The sequence below is a fragment of the Ornithorhynchus anatinus genome, chromosome 16 (assembly GCF_004115215.2).
Source record: "Ornithorhynchus anatinus isolate Pmale09 chromosome 16, mOrnAna1.pri.v4, whole genome shotgun sequence".
Taxonomy (NCBI): Eukaryota; Metazoa; Chordata; class Mammalia; order Monotremata; family Ornithorhynchidae; genus Ornithorhynchus; species Ornithorhynchus anatinus.
This window is the reverse complement of record NC_041743.1, coordinates 11122065-11147219: the sequence shown is the minus strand read 5'-3', so window position 1 is coordinate 11147219 and position 25155 is coordinate 11122065. Positions and strand designations below refer to the sequence as shown.

The 25155-nt window shown below is 43.9% G+C and overlaps 1 protein-coding gene across 3 annotated transcripts in view; it reads right to left on the bottom strand.

Moving 5' to 3' along the window:
- Positions 1 to 25155, bottom strand: part of RGL1 (ral guanine nucleotide dissociation stimulator like 1) — a 164802-nt gene that overhangs the window by 105915 nt on the left and 33732 nt on the right. For all 3 annotated transcript variants that reach the window (XR_003765116.2, XM_029080699.2, XM_029080701.2), the window contains exon 3: positions 14672 to 14841. Coding sequence is in view for 2 of the 3 variants with exons in the window: in XM_029080699.2 (XP_028936532.1) it covers positions 14672 to 14803 (132 nt within the window). In the remaining variant the exon portion in view is untranslated. The remainder of the gene's footprint in view (positions 1 to 14671; positions 14842 to 25155) is intronic.

Here is a 25155-nt window from a genome sequence, read left to right as displayed (position 1 = left end):
GGCGATGTAGAAGAGAGTGGGAAATGAGGAAAAGTGGGGCTTAGTCTGGGAAAGCCTCTTGGAGATGTGCTTTCAATAGGCTTTGAAGTGGGGGGGAGAGTAATTGTTTGTTGGATTTGAGGAGGGAGGGCATTCCAGGTCAGAGGCAGGAATTATTAAGCACTTATTGTGTGCTGTGCCCTGTATGAAGCACTGGGAAAGAATACATAGGTGGGAATTAGACATGGCTACTCACTCTCAAGGGGCTCACAATTCAAGAATATAAGAATATAAGTGGGGCTTATATTCAGGAGTGATGAAAACACCTAAAAGCATTAAAGGCAAGGACAAAGAGATTGCATAAAACTAAAATCTGTACAGTGCTGTGGCTAGAGGGACTCGGAATTTCAGGTCCCTTGTGGCTCAGAGTCCCAACCACACAACAAACACTACAGCAGCCACCAGTCTTCCCAAGGTTTGGGGGAGGTCTCATGCTGTGGGCTGCTTTTCTCTGTTCTGTCGGGGTGGAGGAAAGCAGACCAGGATGGATGGGATTGCTTCGGCAGGGAACCGGAGTGAGTTTCCATGGAGGCATCATGATGGTAGCTCATTTATGACTTAATATCCCACGGCCCCACAGGCACAGAGCACGTCAGAAGCAGGGGCCCTGGGTGACGGGAAGGAAGGCAGCGGTTACTCATTGCTTTGCTGGGCCGCAGAGAAGAGGGTCCGAGAGCAAACAACAGCAGCTTTTATTCCCACGGCCCAGCTCGTATCAAGCTCGTATTCTGCAACCAGAAGGACTCTGATCTATTGGTTTCAATTCAAATCTTTAAGTCTTTTTCCAGAGCTTCAAGTACTTCCCTTTGCTCCAAAACTTTTTAAAATCAGTTCCTGAGTTTCATAGTTGGAGCCTATAAAGCACAAAAATCCTGAATTCTCAATACGCTACAATATAGTACAATAATCGGGGGAAGTGGGGAGGTTTATGAATTGACTTTTGATTGTACTTTGGTGCCACTCTTTTCCTGGTGGTGTGCAATTTTCTAATATTGCTGAATTTGGAATATTATTAATCAATGGATTAAGGGCAAGAAAGGGAACCTTGTGATTATTTTAATGTGTTTGTTATTATTATGGTATTTGTTACATGCTTACTATGAGCTAAGCACTGTGCTAAACTCTGGAGTAGATACAAGACAATCAAGTCAAAGAGTCCCACATGGGGCTCACAGTGTAATATTATTATTGTATTATTCATAACATTTCATAGTTAGGTTACTAAGGCTTTTTCTAATATTTATCCTCAACATTTCTATTGCACAATTTCCAAGAAAGGTACTCTGCAATCCTTTATTTTAAACCCATTGTAAAGATTAAGAATGTGAAGCCCAAAAAAGCTAAGAAGGCTAACCCCACACTGGATTCTCAGTTCCATTTTCCCTGTTTTGAAAGGAATGTGAATAAATCTCTTCAGACTTGTATGAGGCAGGTGAGTAAATACAATTATGTCACCATGCTATTCTGGTTTATAATCCCTTCTTCCCACCCAATCCCATGAACCTAAATGTCCATCCCTTCAAAACAAGGGAGAGTCAAGACATCGCATCCTTAAGGTAGGTTTGGAATTAGAACTCAAACCCTTACAACATTGTGTTAGTTACTGAGTCGCATCACCTCTCCTCTTGAAAGTCTTCCAAAAGCTTTTTCCAATTCTAAAGGGCTGGAAAAACCCCTCACTGAGAGTCCTCAATCCTTTCTCCCTTTCACACCCACATACCCAGTTTACAGCTGACAGCCATGCTTTCTTTTTTCAAGACTCCGTTCCTTAACTTCTTTCCTTTTGCATTTCTGAGTTACAATTTCCTTCTCTTCCATCTTCTCAGAAGCTTACTGTCAAAGGCCAACTTTGATTCTGGGATGTGGAGGAGACAATGAAGAAAACATTGTCACCTGACTTCCACCCTCTTAATCTTTCACCACAAGCCCTCACAATCCCATGGGATCTCAGTCAAGTGGTCTAGACTAAAAGAATTTCTAGCTGTCACCCCGGACTCTCCTAGAGTCTCCTGGGGTGTGGTGGGGGAGGGGGTCTAGATCAAAGGTGAGCCCAAGGAGGTCCACAGAGGTCAAGATGGCCACACACCCCCCCCCTTCCCCTTCCCTGCAGCAAGAGGGCCAGTACGGGGGCTTAAGTTTCTTCTCTGCTTGAAGGTACATGGGATCATTCCCAGATCAGCCTCGGACCTCCTCCTGGCTCCGCAGGGTCCATGTGACCAGTACAAAGTTTCAAACGCCTTGTGCAAGCTCCTTGACATCTGTCCACTAAACTGCCCTCCAACTGGTTCCATCCACCAGAGAAAGAAGCTAATGAATGAGGTTTCCTTACCTGCCTCCCTTTCTCACTCACCAGTAAAGAACCCAACTCCTTCCCAAAACCTACCACTCAAAATGAAGTGAAGTGTAGGTAGGAAAGGAGGTAAAACCAGTGCAAACCAGCAACCAATGATGGCACTTCAGTGAACCAAATGCATAGAAGTCTCCCAATATTTGGGTGACAAGCCCCTGACAATCACCTTATCACATTATCTTAAGGTCAACTATGAAGACAAAAGTCAATCAATCAGAAGAGAAGTATTTCACTCTACACCCAAAGGGTGTGGAGCACTGAACAGCCCAAAGCATTTTACCAGAAAGACTGAGGTTAATTTGGAAAGATTATTTTGCCATTACTTGGCAGCTTTTCTTTGAAGAGCTAAAGGTGCTTTCCAGAATCTGGCAATAATCTCCATAAGGTCCCTGTGAGGTAGGTAGGGTGCACTACAAACAATAATAAAGTAATTATAATCTGCTCACCCACAATGCCCAGTCTGCCTCAGTTACTCAGCAACCATTAAGCATTTTAGTGGCTTTCATGTCTAAAACTTCTGCTCACAGTAAAAAAATACACAGTGAAGAGTACAAAGAGCTGAACCATCAGAAGGCTTCTGAGATGTAAAGATTTACAATGCCAGACAGACATGAAAACAACCCAACAAATGCACAGGGGATGATGTAGCATTTTAAGTATGACCTGATGTATTTCAAAGTCCTTTAAAGTCTCACTGTTTCTCGTTTTTCAAACAACCAGATGCATTTCTTGGATGACGTTGACTTGCCTCTGCAAACAGGACAATGATAAACATGAAATTTAAGCAAGAAGTGTCAAAGGAGAAGGCTAATATTCTCCTCTGCCTTAGAGGAGAATGGACTGTAAGCTCGTCCCTCAAGACTGTGAGCTCGTTGTGGGCAGGGAATGTGTCTACCAGCTCTGTTATAGTGTACTCTCCCATGTGCTTAGCATAGTGCTTTGCACAAAGTGCTCAATAAATGCAACTGATTGATTTATACCCTCATCCTAAGTCTCCAGGAGCCCAAACAGTGCTCTACGACAAATAGAGACAATGGGATTTAGTTGACTGCATAGTCCACAGTAAGCGCTCAATTAAGACCATTGATTGATTGACTGATTGATGGACTGAGTGTCTACTGGGTGCAGTGCACTGAGCTAAGCACTTGGGAAGTAAAATGGAACCTGCCTCCTCAAGAAAACACAGGTCTCTGGGCATCGGCAGGAGGGGAGCTCCTCTGACTTGGGGCTCTTGGAAAGTTGACCCTTGTCCAGAAACCCTAGTTTCCTTGAGAAATCACCTTTGCCCTCTTGGAGTCTCAGGATCTGGATGCGGCATAAGTTCCATATTGTGTCTTCATCTTTGAATTCCCTTGCTGGGTCAACTCCTAGGAAACTGACATTCAGAGTGGGAGGCAAGGCACTTTTTTTTTTTTTTAAGTCAGCCTGAGGGCTGGGTGGATAATCTCTCCCCTGTATTATTGGGAACAAGCTGCTTTTATTTCATTCAAATACCCAGGAACAAAAGCGATGGGTGCCCTTCAAGAACTAAATGAATAAAGTGCCTCCCCTAGCCCAATCCCGGAGCTAAGCGTCTGCAGTGACTGAAATCACTGACATGGTACTTGCCCTTCCTTACACAATGGGGTTCCTGGAGGTGAGAGGTGAGTGCACAGGTCTGAAGAACCCTCAAATGGAGAAGCAGCATGGCTCAGTGGAAAGAGTCTGGGCTTGGGAGTCAGAGGTTGTAGGTTCTAATCCCTGCTCCGCCACTTGTCAGCTGTGTGACTTTGTGCAAGTCACTTAACTTGTCTGGGCCTCAGTTACCTCATCTGGAAAATGGGGATGAAGTGCCACGTGGAACAACCTGATTACCTTGTATCTACCCCGGTGCTTAGAACAGTGCTTGGCACATAGTAAGTGCTTGACAAATACCATCATTATTATTATGGTCCAAAGAGGAAGTATTTCATTCTGTTTGGAAGGAGGTCAGCCCCTGAAAAATATATTTACTCAGCTGTTGGGTCGAGGGGACTGGGGGAATGGAAAAAGAAGAAGTGCCTCCTAAGGGCTTTAATTTGGCTTCAGTTTTTCCTCTCTGTGGAAGGCACTAAGATGAGCAGAACTAACCTTCCCCACTCCCCATCCCATCCAGCCAACTGGGATGGAAAGGAATCTTGCACCAGGCATCCGGGAAGGCCTGGAGTACATAAACAATTAGATTCTCCAGGGGGCGCTTCTCAGAGTCAATCCAATAAGACATGCATTCTTTGGAAGGAATGCCGACAAACCTCGTTGGCTATAACTACACCAGTAGGCAAGCAAAGGCTTTTACCCTTCAGTTTCGCCAGCAAGCTTGATTTCAGCTGAACAATGATGACATGTGATCTTGGATTCCATTTTGCTTTTGGGCACTGCTGCTGAAAGAAGGCTTGCTAATCCATTTTTTTCCCCGGCTGGAGGATGCTTGCCTTTTCTTCTTAGTGGTGGCCCCACAACTGCCCTCTCCCCCTCCCAATATCAATCCCAAATAACAGTCATCCTGTCAGTCATACTCTATAGAACAGACCTACGTCTGTGTTTGAAAGATATTTTCCACATCCTTATTCGACAAATGTGATGGGAATTGACCCTCAAGCCCTTATGTGTTTCTGGCAGCAATCAAATGTAGAATATTGGAACTTCTTCGGAAAACGAGACAACCTGCGTTTCCTCATCGAGTCCGCTCTAACTCAAACACTGTCACGCTGCAGTTTATTTTAAGAGTTGATACTGTAGTGAATTTTGTGTTAAACTTCCTAGAATCTCCCAACTATCTGATTACTTTTAGGTATTTTTGTGCTATTTGAGACATTAAAACTGCATAAAATGGGAATGTATGGGATTGACTTGGACTGATAAGAAATCAGAGTCTGTCCAGGTCTGGCTGAACCTTCTCAGAGTTTAGGAATGAAGCAGCCATCACAGCCCTAGATTTCCCAGGCCATCTTGATCAATACAAGATGGTGATTGAACTCGCAGTCACTGAGGTAGCTCCTGCTGACAAAACCACTTTCTTTACAGAATTGCAGAGCTAAATCAATCAATGGTATTTACTGAGCACTCACTGTGTACAAAGCAATGTACTGAATGCTTGGGGAAGACCTGAACAACAGAGGTGATAAACATAAGCTTTCAGTCTAGAGGGGCAGATAGATTTTAATATAAATAATGCAATAAATAATTTATGATACAAATTGTCAGACCAGATATGATCACACGCCTCCAGGGGAGACAGTAACCTAAACGCAGCACCTTAGACTGCTTTGCCATCCTGACTCTTTGCTGGTAGTGGGGTCAGGAACCTCTGGTGCTGTCCCAATGCACAGTAGGGGTGAGGGGAACACTACTGGGTTTGGGGGCTCAGCTAGGATGGGCAGCCTACTGGCAAGGGCTAATTTAGAAGAGTCACCATCTTGCCACCCTGGTAGTTAGTGGCTGTGATACCTAGAGCACAACTTAGGGACTAAGGATCAGAGGTGGCCAACTTTCTATTTGTCCCCATTCTTCCCTTCCCCACCCCAAGTTTCTTTATGCCCTTTGCCTGGTAATTGGTCAGGCAAAAAATGACGATTAAATAAAGCTAGAGAGGCATTTCTAGAGAGAGAGTTTTCTACTTAATGATATCATTAAAGTCATTGAGGCAGACCCAGCAGAGACTTTCTCTGATTTTCTTTTTTTAAAATGGTATTTGTTAAGCCCTTACTATGTGCCAGGCACTGTTCTAAGCACTGGGTTGATACAAGCTAATCAGGTTGAAGGCAGTCCATGTCCCAAGCGGGGGCTCAGTCTTAATTTCCATTTTACAGGTGAGGTAACTGAGGCACAGAGAAGTGAAGTGACTCACCCAAGGTCACAGAGCAGACAAGTGGTTGAGCTGGTATGGGATTTTCCATGGGGAAGGAAGCACTACTTTCTAGAAGTAAGATCATATATAAATCCGTGAAACGCTTATTGAATACTCTACAGTAAGAAAATATTCATTCCTTTCTCTGGTGGGCCACATTAAGAACAACTCTGACTAGACAAGGCTCCATCCCAGTTAGTTTCTTTCCACTTCATCTCTCTCTTTAAAGACTGGTAGTACAGTAATTGCCCCAAACCTCCTCCCAAAACCTTCTACATAAAAATTCCTCTCTAGAAAGATATTAGCCATATGGATAGTCATGTAATTGGATGTGTGTGCTTCCCCACGATCCACTTAAATTACAGACTTTCCTCTCCCCCAACCAACTTCCTCTCCTTCATATGTCATATGCAGTCTACATAAAACCATTTCTTCCATCTCTCGGTGCATGGGAGAAGCAACGTTTCTTAATGTAAAGAGCATGGACTTGGGAGTCAGAGGACTTGGGTTCTAATCTCAGCTACGCCACTTGTCTGCTGTGTGACCTTGGGCAAGGCGCTTAACTTCTCTGTGCCTCAGCTACCTCATCTGTAAAATGGGGATTAAGAGTGTGAGCCCCAGTGTGGGACGACCTGATTACCTTATTATCTAACCCATTGCTTAGAACAGTGTTTGGCACTTAGTAAGTGCTTAACAAATACCATAATTATCATTATTAGTTCTAAAGGACTGTCCTTGGCTACCCTAGGGAATGAATTCTCTAAGAAAATCTCTTCTGCCCTCTCCTCTGGAACTCTGTCAACTACTTGGTCTCGCAGTATACATTCCCTCTCCCTCCTCTGTGTATAACTCTAAGCATATGTCCCTGTAAATAACTCCAAACTTCAATGTAGCTGGATCTCTCTGATATGCCCCAGCTGTGCCTTTTGGTGGTTAACTTGTATTCATGGTAAGGTCTGCTATGATCTCCTTCAGAGAATAGGATTCTATATACATGACAAAAGGTCACTCTGGGATGGAGGTAGGGGGGGAAGGGTGGTTGTGCATCGGAGGTGAGCCAGGAACAAAAAGCTCATGGTCTGAAGCACTGCTAGATATTAAACCAAGAGAAATGAAACAGTAGGAAAGGAAGACAATATCCTGGAGTTCCAGCTTCAAGACCTTTTTAGGGTCATCCAGAGCCCTGTGGAGTACAGGTCATTTATTTTCTTCATACGGGTTCCTGCCACCCCCAACAGCTAACTTCCTGGCGTGTTACCAATTAAGGAGAAGCTGCTCAGATCCTGTGGAACTGTGAAAAACTCATAAAAAGCACAATGGATGGGGAATTTGATGTTGATTTTATTTCTATAATAAAAATAATAATAATGGTATTTGTTAAGTGCTTTGTGCCAGGCATTGTACTACGTGCTGGGGTAGATACAAGCAAATCGGGATGGACACAATCCCTATTCATTCAATAGTATTTATTGAGCGCTTACTATGTGCAGAGCACTGTACTAAGCACTTGGAATGTACAAGTCGGCAACAGATAGAGACAGTCCCTGCCCTTTGACGGGCTTACAGTCTAATTCCTTTGTCACTATGCCACTTGGGGCTCATGGTCCCAATCCCCATTTTACCACTAAGGTAACTGAGACACAGAGAAGTGAAGTGATTTTTCCAAGGTCATATAGAAGACAACTGGTGGAGCTGGGATTAGAACCCATCATCTTCTGACTCCTAAGCCCGTGTTCTAATCACTAGTCTGCTGCTTCTAAATTACTGGACAACTTGGGACATGTTGGCCATTTAGTGTCTCCACTTCTCAGTTTTTCTCTCTGAAGAATTCTCAACACTGGCCCTAGAGGTAGTGTAAGGCCCACTGACCAATGTAGTCTGACAAATTAAAATTTAAAAAAATCTTTAGACCTATACAAATGTTTACAGGTTCAAAAAAAATTTCACTAACCTTTCCATTTATTACTAGTCCCAGAGATATTTTGACCAATCCAAGGGAGCATCAACAATTTTAAGAAAGAAGTCTAGTTCTCAATTTTTATTTTAATTCATTTTCTGATAACATAATTTATTTTATATTTGGGGGAAGGTGTTAATGTGTATGGCAGAGATAATGTCTGCCAAGTGCTTTGAGTTCCTTGGAGGACAACCCTGATAGAAATAGTGTCACTGCTATGGCTTGATTTTTAAAGTTTTTATAAAACTTAAGCGTCTTTCATGGAGTAATTTAAGCATTTCTGGGCTCCTTGAATTTTTCAAGATTTCTAACTCTAATAGTTCCTGGCCTGAAAAAACAACAACAACCCTAATGTTCTTTTAGAATCTCTAAGGAGTCAAATATTCAAATTCAAAATACTTTAGAGAGCTAACTTCCTGTTGTGCAACCAATTAAGAAGCAGCCCAGGCTCAGTGAAACTATGACAAACTCATATGAAAATACAAATATTTATCCCCAGAGCAAAAGAAGAGGATATCAAAGAAAGAAAGGAGTAACTTCATTGTATAACTAATGTGCATAATAACTTCAAAGCACCTTGAGATATCTGGAGCACTTGATAAATACAAGCAATAACAATTATTACTTTTATAAACCAGAATCAAGGACTTAATGCTCTGTCAGAAACAGAGTGAGATTCCTCAGGGACAAATGCAGGATAGTAAACTTCAGAAGAAAACAAGAGTAACTCTAAAATACAGCTGAGAAGCAGCATTGCCTAATGGATAGAGCACAGACCTGGGAGTCAGAAGGACCTGAGTTCTAATTCTAGGTCTGCCACTTGTCTCTTGTGTGACCTTGGGTAAGTCACTTAACTTCTCTTGCTTCAGTTACCTCTTCAGTAAAATGGAGATGAGCTCTCTGTGGGACTGTGCCCAACCTGATTAGCTTGTAACTTAACTTAGTAGAATGTCCGGCACTATCTTTTTTTAATGGTATTTAAGGGATTACTGAAGACCTTAACAAATACCATTAAAAAAAATACAGAAATCATAGTGGATCCTGTGGAAGTCAGCACGTAATGGTGTCTCTGAGATCATAAACTGAGATGTATAAATGGGAATAGACCTCAAGGAATATGGAAAATAATCCTAATATACTCAACAGTCATTCCCTAACTTTATTTCTGTGTCTACTTTCACTGCCTAACTTCAGAGAGATGTGGAAATCCTGGTGAGAGGCCAAAGGAGAGCAACAAAAATAATGAACTATTAGAAAAAGAAACTTGCAGGTAATGGCTGAAGGTACCTTCATCTGAAACAATGGATGCGCCTCAGTCCTGAGGTTTCAGAAACATGAGTTTTGCAGAGGAACAGATTTGAGGACTCGAAATGCCTGATGGGGAGAGCTATTGATGATGCACCTTCTTATTCTTCCCAGTCATGCTCCCTCCAGGGTACAGAATACAAGTGGGGAGGCAAGACTGCAATATAATATATAGTGCCCACAAAGATGTTCAGTACCCTTTTATGGCTGTAGTGACCGGACCACTGCAAGTACTGGGCTCTCAGGCCATGACCCAAAGGCAATTCCCTGGAAGGAAATGAGGTCTTTTTTCCACCCACATGGGTGAGCTATTCCAAGACTTCTCCTGGCCCTCTTCACTCCACAAGGTTCCTTGGGCAGAAACCTTCACCATTTAGGGTATAGGCCCAGCTGAACGAACTGGAACACACAAATCTCTTGATTTCCAGAGCTGTGTTTTCTTTCTACTTGACCAAAAGCAGGGCTAAAGAAATGTCTGAAGAAACAGGACCATAGAATCTCCAATTTAGACATTCAAGGGCTGTCAATAACTACCTTCAAATATTGTATGTATCTATATATACCTTCAAATATTGTATGTATCTATATATATCTTCAAATATTGTGTGCATATATATATATATATTTATATATATACACAGGCAAAGAATGCTGACCACCCATTTTCCATCTTCTCTGAAGCTGAAATAAGAGGAAACGGGTAGGAAAGATTGAGGTTACAAATAAGGAAAACATTTCTTGAAAGGGAGAGTTGTTAAACTCCCACAATGCACTGGCAGTGAAGATGGCAGTTGTCCTCCAGCTCACTTGTAGTAGAGGAAGGGGAGAAGAAGGCAATGAGCAGAAAAAGAGGAGGACAAGGAGGAGGAAGAGGAGGAGTCAGAAGTGGAGGTCACTACACTGACTAAGTTTCATGGAAACAACAGGCCTGGACTGACCCCACTGACTTGGAGTAGCCCTGGCAAGACTCATGGTTGCGGATGCTGCTACTTTAGACTATTTCAAAAGAAATCAGTAATGTAATAGCTTATGCTCCATTACGACCTGACGGTCTCCATTATATTATCTTTGACTATTTCCTGACCAGCCCAGGGCCTTCCTGAACCCTAAATCTCAGTTCCTTCCAGGCATTCCCAGAAATACATCTCCTCCTCCCACTCTCGTATCTTCCCCGGTCGGAAACTCTCCCTTCTTCTACTCTCACTAGCATCTGTGTTTCTAGACCTTTCTGCTTGCAGTGCCTCAGTATTAAGAGCTCCAGATGCTTTGCATTTCTACTTTGGATTATCTCAAATTTCCACTTGAATACGAACATTTCTATTCAAAATGTTTAAACATCTTTACACGGCAACGAGGAAGCAGTGCTGAGCCTAACTAATCCTGTGACATGGTCAGGACTGTATCTCTGGGCTCTGTGCCAGAACAAACTCCATCCCATCATCCCCTTCCCCTCCAACCCTGAGCTGGCATCCTCGGCGCAGGCCCCCAGCCCATATCAGCCCAGAGGGGAAGAGTAGTGGGAGCCACAGTGGGGATGCTGAGAACAGTAAGCGGGGCAATAGCAGAAGCAGGACAAGAAAATGACTCCTCTGCCTCTTGCCTAAGGCTATTCCATAACCACCAAGTGGCCCTGGGTGGGAATACATTAGCCTGCAGCCACTGTGAAAGCAAACAAGAGCTGAAAAGCTAATTTCCCCAGTGGGGGTTCCTTTTCCGAAGGTGGTTTATTATCATTACTTTTTTAATGTCCACATATGTTGTCAATTTCTCCAAATTCCAGCAAAGTTGTAATGTACTATATTATTAGCAAGGCCTCTAGGTTAGCCTCAGGACTGAGGAGCTGGTACAGGACCCCCAAGGATAAATTAAACTGCAGTGACTGCAAAGACGTCGGGTAGTCCCCCTCAACATGTCCTGAGGGCCTCTGCCTCTCCTGGGAAGGCAGGAGCAGCAGCTCTGCTTTTGAAATTAAGGAGATTCAATAGGGAAGTAGCGTGGCCTAGTGGAAAAGGCATGGCCTTCGGAGTCAGAGTAATCCCAGATCTGCTCCTTTTCTGCTGTGTGACCTTGGGCAAGTCACCTAACTTCTCTGGCCCTCATTTACTTCACCTGTAAAGTGGGGATTAAGCCTCCCTCCTTCCAACAGACTTTGAACCCCTTGCGGGGCTGGGACTGGGTCTAAACTGATTATCTCGTACCTACCCTGGGGCTTAGAACCCCGTGCTTGACACAGAGCAATTGCTTAAATACCGTTATTGATATTATTATTCAATATTGTCCTCAATCACTTATCACTTCCCTCCCTTTGTAGGTATCTGTTAAGCGCTTACTAATAATAATAATGATGGTGAGCCCCTTATTGGGCAGGGATTGTCTCTATCTGTACAATCCAAGCACTTAGTACAGTGCTCTGCACATAGTAAGCACTCAATAAATACTATTGAATGAATGAATGTATACTATGTGCCAGGCACTGTACTAAGCGCTAGGGTAGATACAAGTTAATCAGGTTGAACCTAGTCCATATCCCACATGGGACCCACAGTTTTAATCCCCATTTATAGATGAGGTAACTGAGGCACAGAGATGTTAAGTAATTAGCCCAAGGTCACAAAACAGACAAGTGGCAGAGGCAGGATTAGAACCCAGGTCCTTCTGACTCTCAGGCCATGCTCTACCCACTAGAAAATACCATTTCTCCCTACTTCTTCTCCACCCTAAAGGCTTTTTCTTTATCCCAGTGGAGACTAGAGATATCTGCCATACCTTCAGGAAACCCCCTTTTCTCCTCCCCACAGATGAAGTGCACTTCCAACTGCTCTTTGAGCCCAAAGACATTTTCCTGGATGGTGAAGTGAAGGCTTTGTCTTTGCCGGCCAAGCTCAGAAAAACAGTTCATTCCAACACCATGAGCCAAACTGACAGGCCTGGATTGGCTGCTAACGTCCTAGTGCTTTTTCAAGAGAAAGCTTTCCACATACCGATCCTGTCTCATTTTATCCTCTCCAAGGGTTTGGCCTCTTCTCATTCAAATGACTGTCAACTGAGGAAAGTGAATTAGCAGTCAGAATGATGCAAGGTTACAGCCCAGCCCCTCCACCCCTCCCGGTCATTAACTCCTAACACTAACTGCTGGAGGGCCATTATGAGGGACACACAGGGGTAGGGCAGTGGGAGGGTGTGCATTTCAGACCTCAAAACTTGATCCTGAATGTAATGTTCTGGTACACCTAAGCCCAGGGCTGTGTCATTAGCTGCTTTCTTTCCAGAACAGTCTGCAGCCTGAAGAGTTTTGTTTGTTGTTTTTCTTTAAATGCCATCTGCACGTCATTCTTCCTCAAAAACCTCCAATGGGCCTTCCCTCCTCTCTGCAACAAGCAGAAACTCCTGAGTCTTAAGGAACTTCATCGGCTCTCCTCCTTTTACCTTCAACTTTCTTCTCCCATTTCACCCCAACTCACATTTGTTGCTCTTTCCAAGCTCACCTTCTCATTATGCCTATTCACAACTCTCCCACCTCTAACTCCTTGCACAGGCATCTCTTCTGGCCTGGAACTTCCTCCCACTTCAAATCCACCAGACCACAACTCTCCCCATCTTGAAAGTTCTCCTGAAATTCCATCTCCTCCAAGAGGCAATATGCTTCCAACTACCACCTCAGCATTCAGAGCCTCCATCAGCCCTTTAGAGCCAACTTAGATACTCTACTATTTAGACATTTATTTTTATCAATGGTATTTATCAAGTGCTTAATATGTGAAGAAAACTGTACTAAGCACTTGGGCGAGTGCAACAGTGTAGGTGGACATGATCCCTGCCCTCATGGAACTTACAATCAAGTGGGGGAATCAGACATTAAAAAATTAAATTCCAGATGGGAGAAGCATCACTTATACAGCTTTCCATTCCCCTCTTCCTCCTCTTTTTAAATTTGTCTCCCCCACTGGACTGCAAATTGCTTGAGAGTAGGGCTCATTTTACACACACACACACAAACACACACACACTGAACACTGTATTCCCCCAAGTGCATAGTACAATGCTGACACAAAGTAGGGGCTCAACAAAGACTATTAATTGACTGAGATTCCTGGAGGAACTAACAAGGGGGGCATTCCTAAGGGACATTCCTAGCAGATGCCTGTGTCCGCTAACCAGCCAATTAAAAAACTTTAGCCCTTAGAGGCTCTGGACCTTAGCCTAATCTTCTCTCACTAGTTTTTTTTTTTTAAAGTTGAAGATATTGCTCCTTTTTCGTGCCCCTCAGAGAACCCTAATTTAAATGTCAATAATTGCGCTGTTTAATGCTATGTGCCAGGCACTGTACTAAGCGCTGTGGTGGATACAAGCAAATCGGGTTAGACATAGTCCCTGTCCCACATGGGGCTCACAGTCTTAATCCCCATTTTACAGCTGAGGTAACAGGCACAAAGAAGTTAAATGCCTTGCCCAAGGTCAAACAGCATGCAAGTGGTAGAGCCAGGATTAGAAGCCAGGTCCTTCTGACTCCCAGATCTGTGCTCTATCCACTAGACCAAAGATGCCTTTCCTCAATTTCCAAGTAAACAAAGGGGCTGGGCGGCCACCGCAAGGCCAGGAATTGTTTCACAGTATCCCAACCCTATTTAAGGTATTCCCAACACCGCCCCCCCCACCTCGTACACCAGTACTCTTCCCAAGTCTCCACTGACCAACTCAAGGAAGAGCCAAGGGAAGCCAAAGACACTGGCAGGAAGTTGTGCCATATAGGCATCTTCTTTGGCACGTTCTTTGCTTAGCTTTGACCATGGAGGGAACAGATTTCTATAGCCAACTACAAACTCGCATGAACAAGGACAACCGGGTCTCCTCCTTAGTAAAATACCATAATTTCCAGGTCATTGCCAACCCACCATATATTATATGTTCACACAAAGCTCAATCATCCTTTTCCCCCCATTTTCCAGATGGAGAAACTGCAAGCCTAGGGTTTGGGGGAATCCTCTCCCACTCCTGGAGAATCTGGGAGATCAAGTCAGATCAAAGCCACATAGACTTGTGGGTAAGTACAGCCACTGGCTTTCCATCTTCTCTCACATGAGAGATCACAGGTCTCTGCTCTGACACTTCACCAGTTTTGCCAACGGATAAACTGCACTACCTCAAATTGACTTACCTCCTCCATCTTTAAAGCATCCCATATCTGGGTCTGATCTTCCCCCAGCCAGCATCCCCTGCTCTCTTGATTGGTTTGAAGTTTTGTCACAGATGCCACTTGAATAGCCTGCCCCTCAGTCTTCTCCTCCATCCCTGATGAGCCGGAACCAGCTAAGAGGCATTACAGATCTGAGGGGAGGAAGAAGGTTTTGGTTAGTTTTAAACTCGCAATCACGTACAGAGTTAGAAATTTAGGAATGTGCACTCTAAGACTGGCTGTACTGCCAATACATTGATTTAATTATGTAAATGAGGCCAAATCCACATGTTCAGGGCTAATAACAAAAAGAGCGAGTCTAAAGGAAATTAGGCAATGGGTCTAAAAGAAATGGAATCCACTGTGCCTCCCTTTTATATTCACTTTTGTTTGGGTTTCATAAGAATCCAAGTATATCTCTTTCAAGTAGAGGCTTGGATCTCCTTGGCCTAGAAAGATGAAAAATACTTCTAGCCTGTTTCATGGGGTTGTTTTGGAGATGAGCTACTCACGGTGACTGTGAAGCACTTTGAAAAGCCTAAAGAACTAAGGGCAGGCCCATGAATAACCTCTAAGCTAAAGGTAAAAAAACAAGCCAAAGCTGTTTCAAGGGCTGAGCTGATGCTGTAAATCACATGATGAATGACGCTTATATGCACACATGCAAGGAAATAAACAAAAGAGCTCCGTGGCTTTTTCTGCCAAAAGAATAAAATAAAATAAACAGGCAACATGGAGAAGAGCCAGATTAGTAGGGCAGGAAATGCCATTGTTATTATTCAAGATATTATTGTAAACAATAAATAATAAAGTGAAATAAAGCAGAAAAACTAAATAAAAGGGTCCTGGCTGTCTTTTGTAAACTTTAGAAAAGTAACTAAAAGCAATGCCCAAACTACAAAATCAGAGGGTGGATACTGAAACATCTGGAAAAACGTAATCGATCCTGCTGACGCCAGTGCACTCAGATAAAACACAAACCCGTGAACACTGCTGTTTTCTCTTCTATTTGACCATCCTATACACAGAACTTTACTGTTGATTCATTTCCAACATGCATCACTTAAACGGTCTTCAGAAATCAGAGGTTGAAGGAATCATTTAAGTCACCTAGAAGCACTGACCCACACAACAAATCAGATATCTTTTGAGCCTGTTCGTATCCCATTCGGTCTGTTTCCGGCTGAAACCATGGGGCCCATTCAAACTGCCCTAGCCAAAGGCTGGCCCAGGAGTCCAGGAGCTGTTGCTGAGGACTGGGTCAGTGGGCCAGGTCTGATTGACCCCAGAGGATCCAATTTCAACTGGAACCCGGCCCCATCAAACTTCCACCCTGACGTAAGGGGAAGGAGTACAGAACTGACTTGATCTCCCAGATTCTCCAGGATGGGAGTGGATTCCCCAGACCCAAGGAAGACTTGAGCCACATTGTTCAACTGGAACTAAAACTTGATAAATGGAAACAGCTTAAGGATATGGCTTGGAGGAAGGGTGTGGGGGGAGGGAGGTGGACAGAAGAGTGACTTCAGCTCTCAGGACCGTACACTGACGAAACATGAACACTATCTCTTGGCCGCAACGCTGATCGGAGGGAAGATTCAGGTAAATGCTTCATCTGTGACCTCCCCACAAAATCCCACTTCTTCCAGGATAAATTCAGCACGCCAATGTAGACATCACCTTCTCTGGGTTCAAACCAGTATGGAGCTCACTTCAGGATCTTGGGCCTTTATCTGGGTCTCCTCATCGAGGTCCTCTAGACTGTAAACTTGTTGTAGGTGGGGAATGTGTCTGCTATATTGTACTCTCCCAATGCTCAGTACAGTGCTCTGCCCACAGTAAGTGCTCAATAAATATGACTGAGTAGAGGCAGGAAGGGATAAACAGCCAACAGGAGCCCTTCCAGGATCCCAGTGGGATAGAAATTGGAAGAGGTGTCCCCAGTCCTGGAAGTGGTAACAGAAATAATGAGGGACGTAGCTTGACATCAGTGCTCAAGCAGTAGCCAGGGTGGTGAACCACTTATGGCTGACAGGCTACAGTCGCCCTGTTTTAGGCAACTAGGAGCTCTTGTTAGCCAATCTTGTTTTTTCTGATGATTCTCTTCGAATACCTCTCTGGCTGCTCCTTCTCGGTATCTTTTTCCCCCCTCGGGGTAGATACAAATTAATCAGGTTGGACACAGTCCCTGTCCCACATGAGGCTCATAGTCAAAGTAGGAGGGAGAACAGGTATTGAATCTCCCATTTTACAGTTGAGGAAACTGAGGCCCAGAGAAGCTAAGTGACTTGACCAAGGTCACACAGCAAGCAAGTGGCAGAGCTGGGATAAGAACCCAGGTCCTCTGACTTCCAGGCCCATGCTCTTTCAGCTAGGTGGTGTTGGGGTAGCACAGAACTCTGCAAAGAGTTAGCACTCAATAAATACCATGAATTGATTGCCAAATTGGCACGAAAGCACACAGGGTCCCTCAATCACGTTTTGAGACTCTGGCCCCTTTCTATTCCCACATCCATACCTAGAATCACAGCTGCTTTCTGCTCCCAGAAAAACCTTTGAACAGATGGAAGTCATTGACACCTTCCGATTCTTTGTCTCCCTGCTGAGAGGAGCCAGGGGCTACAGGTCGAGTAACTGCCAATGGTGGGGGGCAGGGCCAGCAGGAGAACAGAGTACACACCCTCTCCGCAAGACCCTAACTTTCCGCAGAAGGATAGGCAGGCTTGTCCCAGAATCCTAGGTATTAACTGCCAACACTTACCCTTGTATTGATCTCAAGATTATCTCTCGACTATTCCACACCCTGGGTCTCCCTAAGTTCTCTCCCTAAAATATAGTATTTGCATGTCCATTTCTACCAGAAAATGTTCAATGAACATATGCCAAAATACTAGCAGAGCCCAGTGGAAAGAACATGGCCTGGGAATCACAAGACCTGGGTTCTAATTCCAGTTCTGCCACTTGCTTGCTGTAAGACCTAGGGCGAGTCACTTCGCTTCTTTGTGCCTAAGTTACCCCATCTGTAAAATGTCCCTTGTGGGACAGGGACTGTGAGTGACCTGTATTTACCCCAGAGCTTAGTACAGTTCTTGGTATACAGTAAGCACTTAAATACCACCATTATTCATTACAAAAAAATTCTAATGCTGTATCATTTCATGAAATGTCTGTAACTCTTGCCCAGGAAATCAAATATTGGATTTTGAGAAAAATTTTAGGTGTCTCAACTTCTGACCATCATATTCCTGGTATTTTTTATGGTATTTAAGTACTTACTATGTACCAGGCACTGTACTGAGCACTGAGGTGGACAAGCTAAATCAGATGGTACTCAATCCATGTCCCACATGGGTCTCAGTCAATCCATTTTACAGATGAGGTAACTGAGGCACAGAGAAGTAACTTGTCCAAGGTCACACAGCAGACAAATGGTGGAGCCACCATTAGAATCTGGATCCTTCTGACTCTCAGGCCTGTGGCCTACCACTAGGTCATGCTGCTTTTCTAATCTAAATACAAATTGAACTCTGAGAAGATCTTCAAATACACTCTTCTTCTTTTGGTAATTCATGCTCATGGTATTCTTCATCTCTTTTTTAAAACCTCCCAGGATTCATTCATTCACTCAGTTTTACTTATTGAGTGCTTACTATGTGCAGAGCACTGCACTAAGTGCTTAGGAGAGTACAATACAACAATAAACAAACACATTCTCTGCCCACAATGAGCTTACAGTCATCTCCTTTTTTCTTCTAATATTCCACTGAAATTTTTCTCTCAACTAAGGCAAACTGTGGGTGGTTTGCCCCCTTTATTTTGCCCCAACTATTTAAATCAAATCCAGATCTGTAGTTCTCCTTTGGGTTCATAGATAATGCTACTATCCATAAGCTGTATCCTTACACATGGATATAGGCTAAAAGATCAATGAGCAGCCGACGTTTATCTCTCTCATTATATTATTACCCGCCCCTTTAAAGGGTGCTTCTGCCCTCCCTGTTTGGGTTGCCACATTCAAAAGAGGCTTGGGTGTATTACCGAAATCTACTCTCCTCAGTTGACCCTGCCCTTGTTAGGTTCTGGGCATTGCTTTGATGCTGGTAGGCAGACTGCATTCCAGTCTTTAATGGCTGGTTGATGGTCAGACAGACACTCAGAGAAGCACCCGTTGCCTGCGGTGATCTCACCCTAGAAGGCCCTAGTGGCTGCCTTCAGTCACCAGCGATCACCACTCAAACATCTGAATGGCCCGAGTGTCATTTTCCACTGCGTTTACTGATCAATTTATTCACTAAAATCACTTGAACATCAACTGTGTGTAGAGAGGTGTAAAATGCTTGCTTGGGAGGGTATGCGTTGAAAGCAAAAGACTAGGTCCACACACTGCCAACCTATTGGAATGTATGAGAAACTGGTGAGACCAGTCTATGGCAATGAAAGGAAGCAGCACAGGCCTGGGAGTCACAGGACTTGGGTTCTAAACCCAGTTCTGCTACTTGCCTGATGTGTGACCTCAGGCAAATTACTTATCTGTGCCTTGTTCTTCACATCTGTAAAATGGGGATTATACACCTGTTCTCCCTCCCTCTTAGCCTGTTGGCCTCATGCAGGAGAGGGACTGCATCTGACCTAATTACCTCATATTAACCCCAGCGCTTGGCATATATATATATATAATAAGCATTTAAATACCACTACTACTATTACTATATCCAACGCCAGCTTCAAACACTCAGTGTCCTGAGGCAGGGAAAAACTCAACCACCTTGTCCTGCACCACCATATGTTGTGCCCACAAGCAACGTTACATTCTGGCACAGAAAACATTTTGTGGATCAGCATTCCTTCACTACTGCCCCTTCTCTTGTTCTAATCCTGAGAATTTCTACCATTTGCCCCCCCCCCATTTTAATGGTACTTTTTAAGCACTTAGTTTGTGCCAGGCACTGTACTAGGTGCTGGGATAGATGCATGTGGTTGCTGTCATTGCTGTTGTTTATGGTATTTGTTAAGTGCTTACTATGTGCCAGGCACTAGGGTAGATACAAGCTAATCGGGTCGGACACAGTCCCTGTCCCACATGGGGCTCCCAGTCATAATCCCCATTTTATATATGAGGGAATTGAGGTACAGAGAAGTGAAGTGACTTGCCCAAGGTCACACTGCAGACAAATGGCAGAGTCTGGATTAGAACTCAGGTCCTCTGACTCCCAGGCTCATGCTCTTTCCAGTAGGCCATGCTGCTGCCCTGTTCTGGATCCTCCATCATAATTACTCTATGTGCTCCTACCACCCCCTCCCCAGCCTTCTCATCTTGCTCTTGCAGAGCTGAGGTCCTTTTCTAGATGGGGAAAGGGGTTTGTTTATCTCTGGGTATCTGCCACTATCTCCAGCTCCTCCCTATGCTTCCCTTTATCTAGGGCAGCTTTCACTGCCTCCACCCTGTGCATTTCAGAATCACTCGAAGCTCTCCCCTCCAGAGGTCACCTTTCCCTTTTCAGCCTCTCCCCTAGTCCTGCTTGAGGGAGGCAGGGTCGTATAAACCAGAAGGGCAGTCTTCTTCTATTTACTCCTCTGGTTTACATCTCACAATTTCTAGCTTCTTTTTTTTATGCCTACCTTATTACATAGGCTAGTTGTAAAAACAGTACGAGGGGTAGCAAGATGTCTTTGGATAAATGTGAGACCATCCCACCAAAATAGATTCCAGGCCATGTAGCCTTCGGGCCACTTTAAAACTGAGTAAATCAGGAAGGATTTTCAGGGCACTGGGGCCAGGTGAGGGTACTAGGGACTAGGTGACCTGGACCTAACTCTCTGAAGAAGCACCATGGCCTAATGGAAAGAGCATGGGCCTGGGAGTCAGAGGATCTGGGTTCTAATCTGTGTTCCTCCACTTCTTGGCTGTGTGACCTTGGGCAAGTAACTTAACTTCTCTGTGCCTTAGTTACTTCATTTAGAAAATGGGGATTGTCTTTGAGCCCCATGTGGGACAAAGACTGTATCCAACCTGATTAGCAGGTATCTACCCCAGAGCTTAATAGAGTGCCTTGCACACAGTAAGCACTTATACCTAAAAAAAACCTTAGAAATGTTCTAGGTTTAGGCCAGTTTGATATACTTCCCCAAATTAGCCCATCAGTGGCCATCCTAACAGCAAATGTGTCAAATGACAGGCTTGTGAATGGCCACACGTGCTGTAACCTAGGATACAGTCATAACATTCTTCTCTTCCTCCTCCTCCCCATCTCCTTTACTTCCTCTTTCCCTCCCTCAAGTGCTGCAGAGACTCAGGTCAGCCCATACCCCCCCAGCCTGTGAGCAACTTGCAGGTTTGGTCATGTCAAATTCCCCAAATCCTGGCCAGGTTTGAACCAGATTCAGAATGCACCTCCAGATAGAGAAGAAGCATGGCCTAATGGATAGAGCTTCGGAGCCAAAAGCACCTGAGTTCCAGTCCTGGTTCTGCTACTTCTCTGTTGCATGATCTTGGGCAAATCATTTCACTTCTCTGTGCCTCAGTTACTTGACCAACCGAACTAGCTTGTATCTACCCCAGGGCTTAGGACAGTGCCTGGCACATAGTAAGCACTTAAATACCATAACAATATACCCCTATTCCACAGAGACTGAGTCTTTGTCTTTTACCATATTCTTGCAAGTCGTTGGTATAAACCATTGATTGGTTGATTGACTGATTGGCTGGATCTGTGTAGTTTCTTTAAGGGAACCAGGAGGATTAACTCCAAGACTTTTTTTTATGATATTTGTTAAGCACTTACCATGTGCAGGCACTGACTGTACTAAGCACCGAGTTAGATATAACAATCAGTTTGGACACCGTCCATGTCCTACATGAGGTTCACAGTCTTTTTAAATCGCCATTCCACCGATGAGGAACTGATGCACAGAGAAATTAAGTGACTTGCCTGAGGTCACAAAGCAGACAAGGGACAGAGCCAACATTAGAGCCGAGGTGCTTCTGACTCCCAGACTAGTGCTCTATCCATGTTGCTTCTCAATATTACTTAAATCAGTGTGCTCTGCAATGCATTCTGGAATGCAAAATGTATTCTGTAGACACAATTCAGATTGTGATAGGCAGAACCTGCTCACTCAGTGGGCATTTCAATTTGCTGGCTAATTAAAAACATTGCCAGTGAGAATTTTCCAGGGCCTGACAGGTTCAGCCTGGGGCCGGATCCTAAAATTTAAAGCCAGCAGGGCTGTACCTGCACCTTTCTTGTTGAATGGGAGTCAGCTCAGAGGGACAGATGAGTGAAGTGGCAGGAAGTACCGCTATCCACCACTCTAAGCACAAGATACCCATGACCCTTCAGTGCTGGGTATACTTCTGCTGAGAGGAGCTAGTAAGAGCGGCAGAGAAGCCCTGGGGATCAGTGTCTTTCCCTCAGGACCGAGCATGCTGCTGCCCAGCTGTTCAATGGTCCTAAACGGGGCTCACAAGTTAGGCGAGTTCAGGGTCCTGACACAGACTCTTCAGTGGATATCTCTGATTCCAGACCATACTCTATTGGCTTTACCCAGTGGCTTGAAACTCTATTATTATTATTATCACTGAATACCATCGAGTCATTTCTGATTCACAGCGACTCACTAGGAAGCACTAGGGACCGAGTTACCGAAGCACACAGAAATTCTTTAAAAATGGGTCAGGTGCTTTTCTCATGCTATTCCTCAAATTCTTCCCCCACTCTAGAAGTCTCCCACTTGATTTGGATCCTTTTGGACTCCCTTATTTTTATGATCTGATGCAGGAAAGGTAAAATTCATAAGCTCTTTTCTCTCAGAGTTCACCAGACACTCCAATCCAAATCTAAATTATTTATGTGTACTGTAATAGGATATCCAAGCAGCTGATGTATGGTGAGCAGAAAGGGGTCATGAACAAGTCCAGAGGGCAGAAAAAATGTATTTAAAGGCAAAGTGAAGCATGGTCACAAACAATGCAACCTAGCAGTGGACTACTGGGCAACCACTGTAGAAAACAGAGCAGCCTGGCAGGCGGCAATCAATCAGAACAGTGGTTGCTCTCCTGGAGCAAAAGCTTCATTAAGATTGGGTTACTAAGAAGCAAACAAAGCAGTGTGGCCTACTGGAAAATGCATGAGCTTGAGAGTCAGAGGACCAGGGTTTTAAACCCATCTCTGCCACTTGTCTGCTGTGTGACTTTGGGCAAATCACTTTGCTTTTCGGTGCCTCAGTTACCTCATCTGTAAAAGGGGATTAAGACGGAGTCCGAGGTGGTACATGGACTATGTCCATCCCAATTAGCTTATATCTACCTCAGCACATACTGCAGTGCCTGGCACACAGTAAGCACTTAACAAATTCTCTTAAAAAAAAATCTCAAAAATATAGGTACCGTTAGGCTCAAATGCCTTAGTTGCTAAAAGGATTTATCACTATATGAAAGTGCAGAAAGGAATGTTGTTCATATATCGGACTTTTCAGCCACACACATATGGATTAGATCTCCATCTTGGTTATCTTGCTGCCAACCTCTTGCCCAAGTCCTGCCTCTGGCCTGGAACTCTCTCCCTCTTCATGTCTGATAGATGATTACTCTCCCCACCTTCAAAACCTTATTAAAAGCACATCTTCTCCAAGAGGCCTTCCCTAAGCCCTCATTTCCTCTTCTCCCACTCCCTTTTGCATCTTGCACTAGAATTTGCAATCTTTATTCATCCCACCCTCAGCCCCATAGCACTTACGTACATATTCATAATTTATTTTATTTATATTGTCTGTCTCACCCTCTAGGCTGTAAACTTGGTAAGCAGGGAACATGTCTACCAACTCTATTACACTGTACATTCCAAAGTACCTCTGTACACAGTGCTCTGTACACAGTAAGCACTCATTAAATATGACAGAGATATATAGGAGTTACTGAGATACAGGAGGGTGATACATGTTTTCATTATTGAAAATCAGTGGCATATATTTTTATGCTTTCAAAGATGAAAACCAAAGATGTAAACCTATACATCCCTCCTACTGTGTTATTAGGAAACTTCAAATTCAGGGAAACTCATGCTGTAGCATGCACCTGTTGTGATATGTAGTTTCTTCAAAATGCAGCATGTCAATCACAAAGAGGATCACGCTGTTGGAAGAACCTTCCTTGTGTCCCTAATCACGTTCTATCCAAAACGTGTTGAAAATCCACATTATAGGAGAACTGTCTCTAAATCTAAAATGATCACTTGGGCATGTATGTCAGTGTCATTTACAGTAACTTTCACTGTACCAGGTAGCTTTCAGATTTATTCTACCATCACTTCACAATTCTCTTAATGTCTGCACTCATCATATAGCTACTAATGGTTTTTCTAGTTATGATACTTCAGTAAAAATTTCCCAACAGCGTCCTTTGGTTTTGTTATTAAAAATTCAATCTGTTGCTTTTCTAAAACCTATTATTCCTTGATTCATGGAATCTGGAAAGGCAACTCTTGGAATCTTCCCCGACTCCATTACCAAGGTTACCATGAAGTATTTGCTGATTTTATCCTCTGACTGACTTCTGGGTTCTAATCCTGGCTCCGCCACTTGTCTGCTGTGTGGCCTTGGGCAAGTCACGTCACTTCTCTGTGCCTCAGTTACCTCATCTGTAAAATAGGGACTAAGACTGTGAGCCCCTTGAGGGACCAGGGACTGTGTCCAACCCAATTTGCTTGTATCCACCCCAGTGCTCAGTACAGTGCCTGGCACATAGAAAACGCTTAACAGATACTGCAATTATTATTATTATTATTATCAGTCACTTAGTTGCTCTTTGAACAGCTCCCCACTGCACCTTGACAGGTGGCTACTTGCATCTGGGCCATGATGAACAAGGTGCAAGCCTGCCTTGCACAGAGAAGAAAGGAAACTACAATGATGAGCAAATGCCATTCCTGGGTCAGACCCACCCAGGGTTCTGTCTCCAACAGTGGCAAGAGAATGTCTGGATGAACAACTTGACAGTTGCCTTGCTTGTATACACACCAGCAAACTAACTTTCCTTCTACATTCCTAACTTTCCCACTAGAGGACTATTATGGATCTCTTATGCATTAATTCATCCAAACCCTTCTTAAATCTGATGATATTTTTGGCCTCAACAGCTTCCTAAAGTAATGAATTCCATGTGCATACCACCCACTATCTAAAGAAGTATTTCTTTTTATTTGTTTTGAACCTTCCACCTTCAGCCTTTTTTTTTTTCACTTACGTAAAATCACACATCAGGCAAGCGGTGGAGCCGGGTTAAAAGCCAGGTCCCCTGACTCTTAGGTCCATGCTCATTCCTCTAGGCAACACTGCTACTCATCTCAGATTCTCCAAGGGTCTACTTTGGTTTTTTCCTTGAAAGTTTCCCTGGAGGTCTGACTTCTTCCACACTAAAGGCACTTCAGAAGACTAACACTCTAAAAAGGATGTCGATTTAAAGGAGCCAG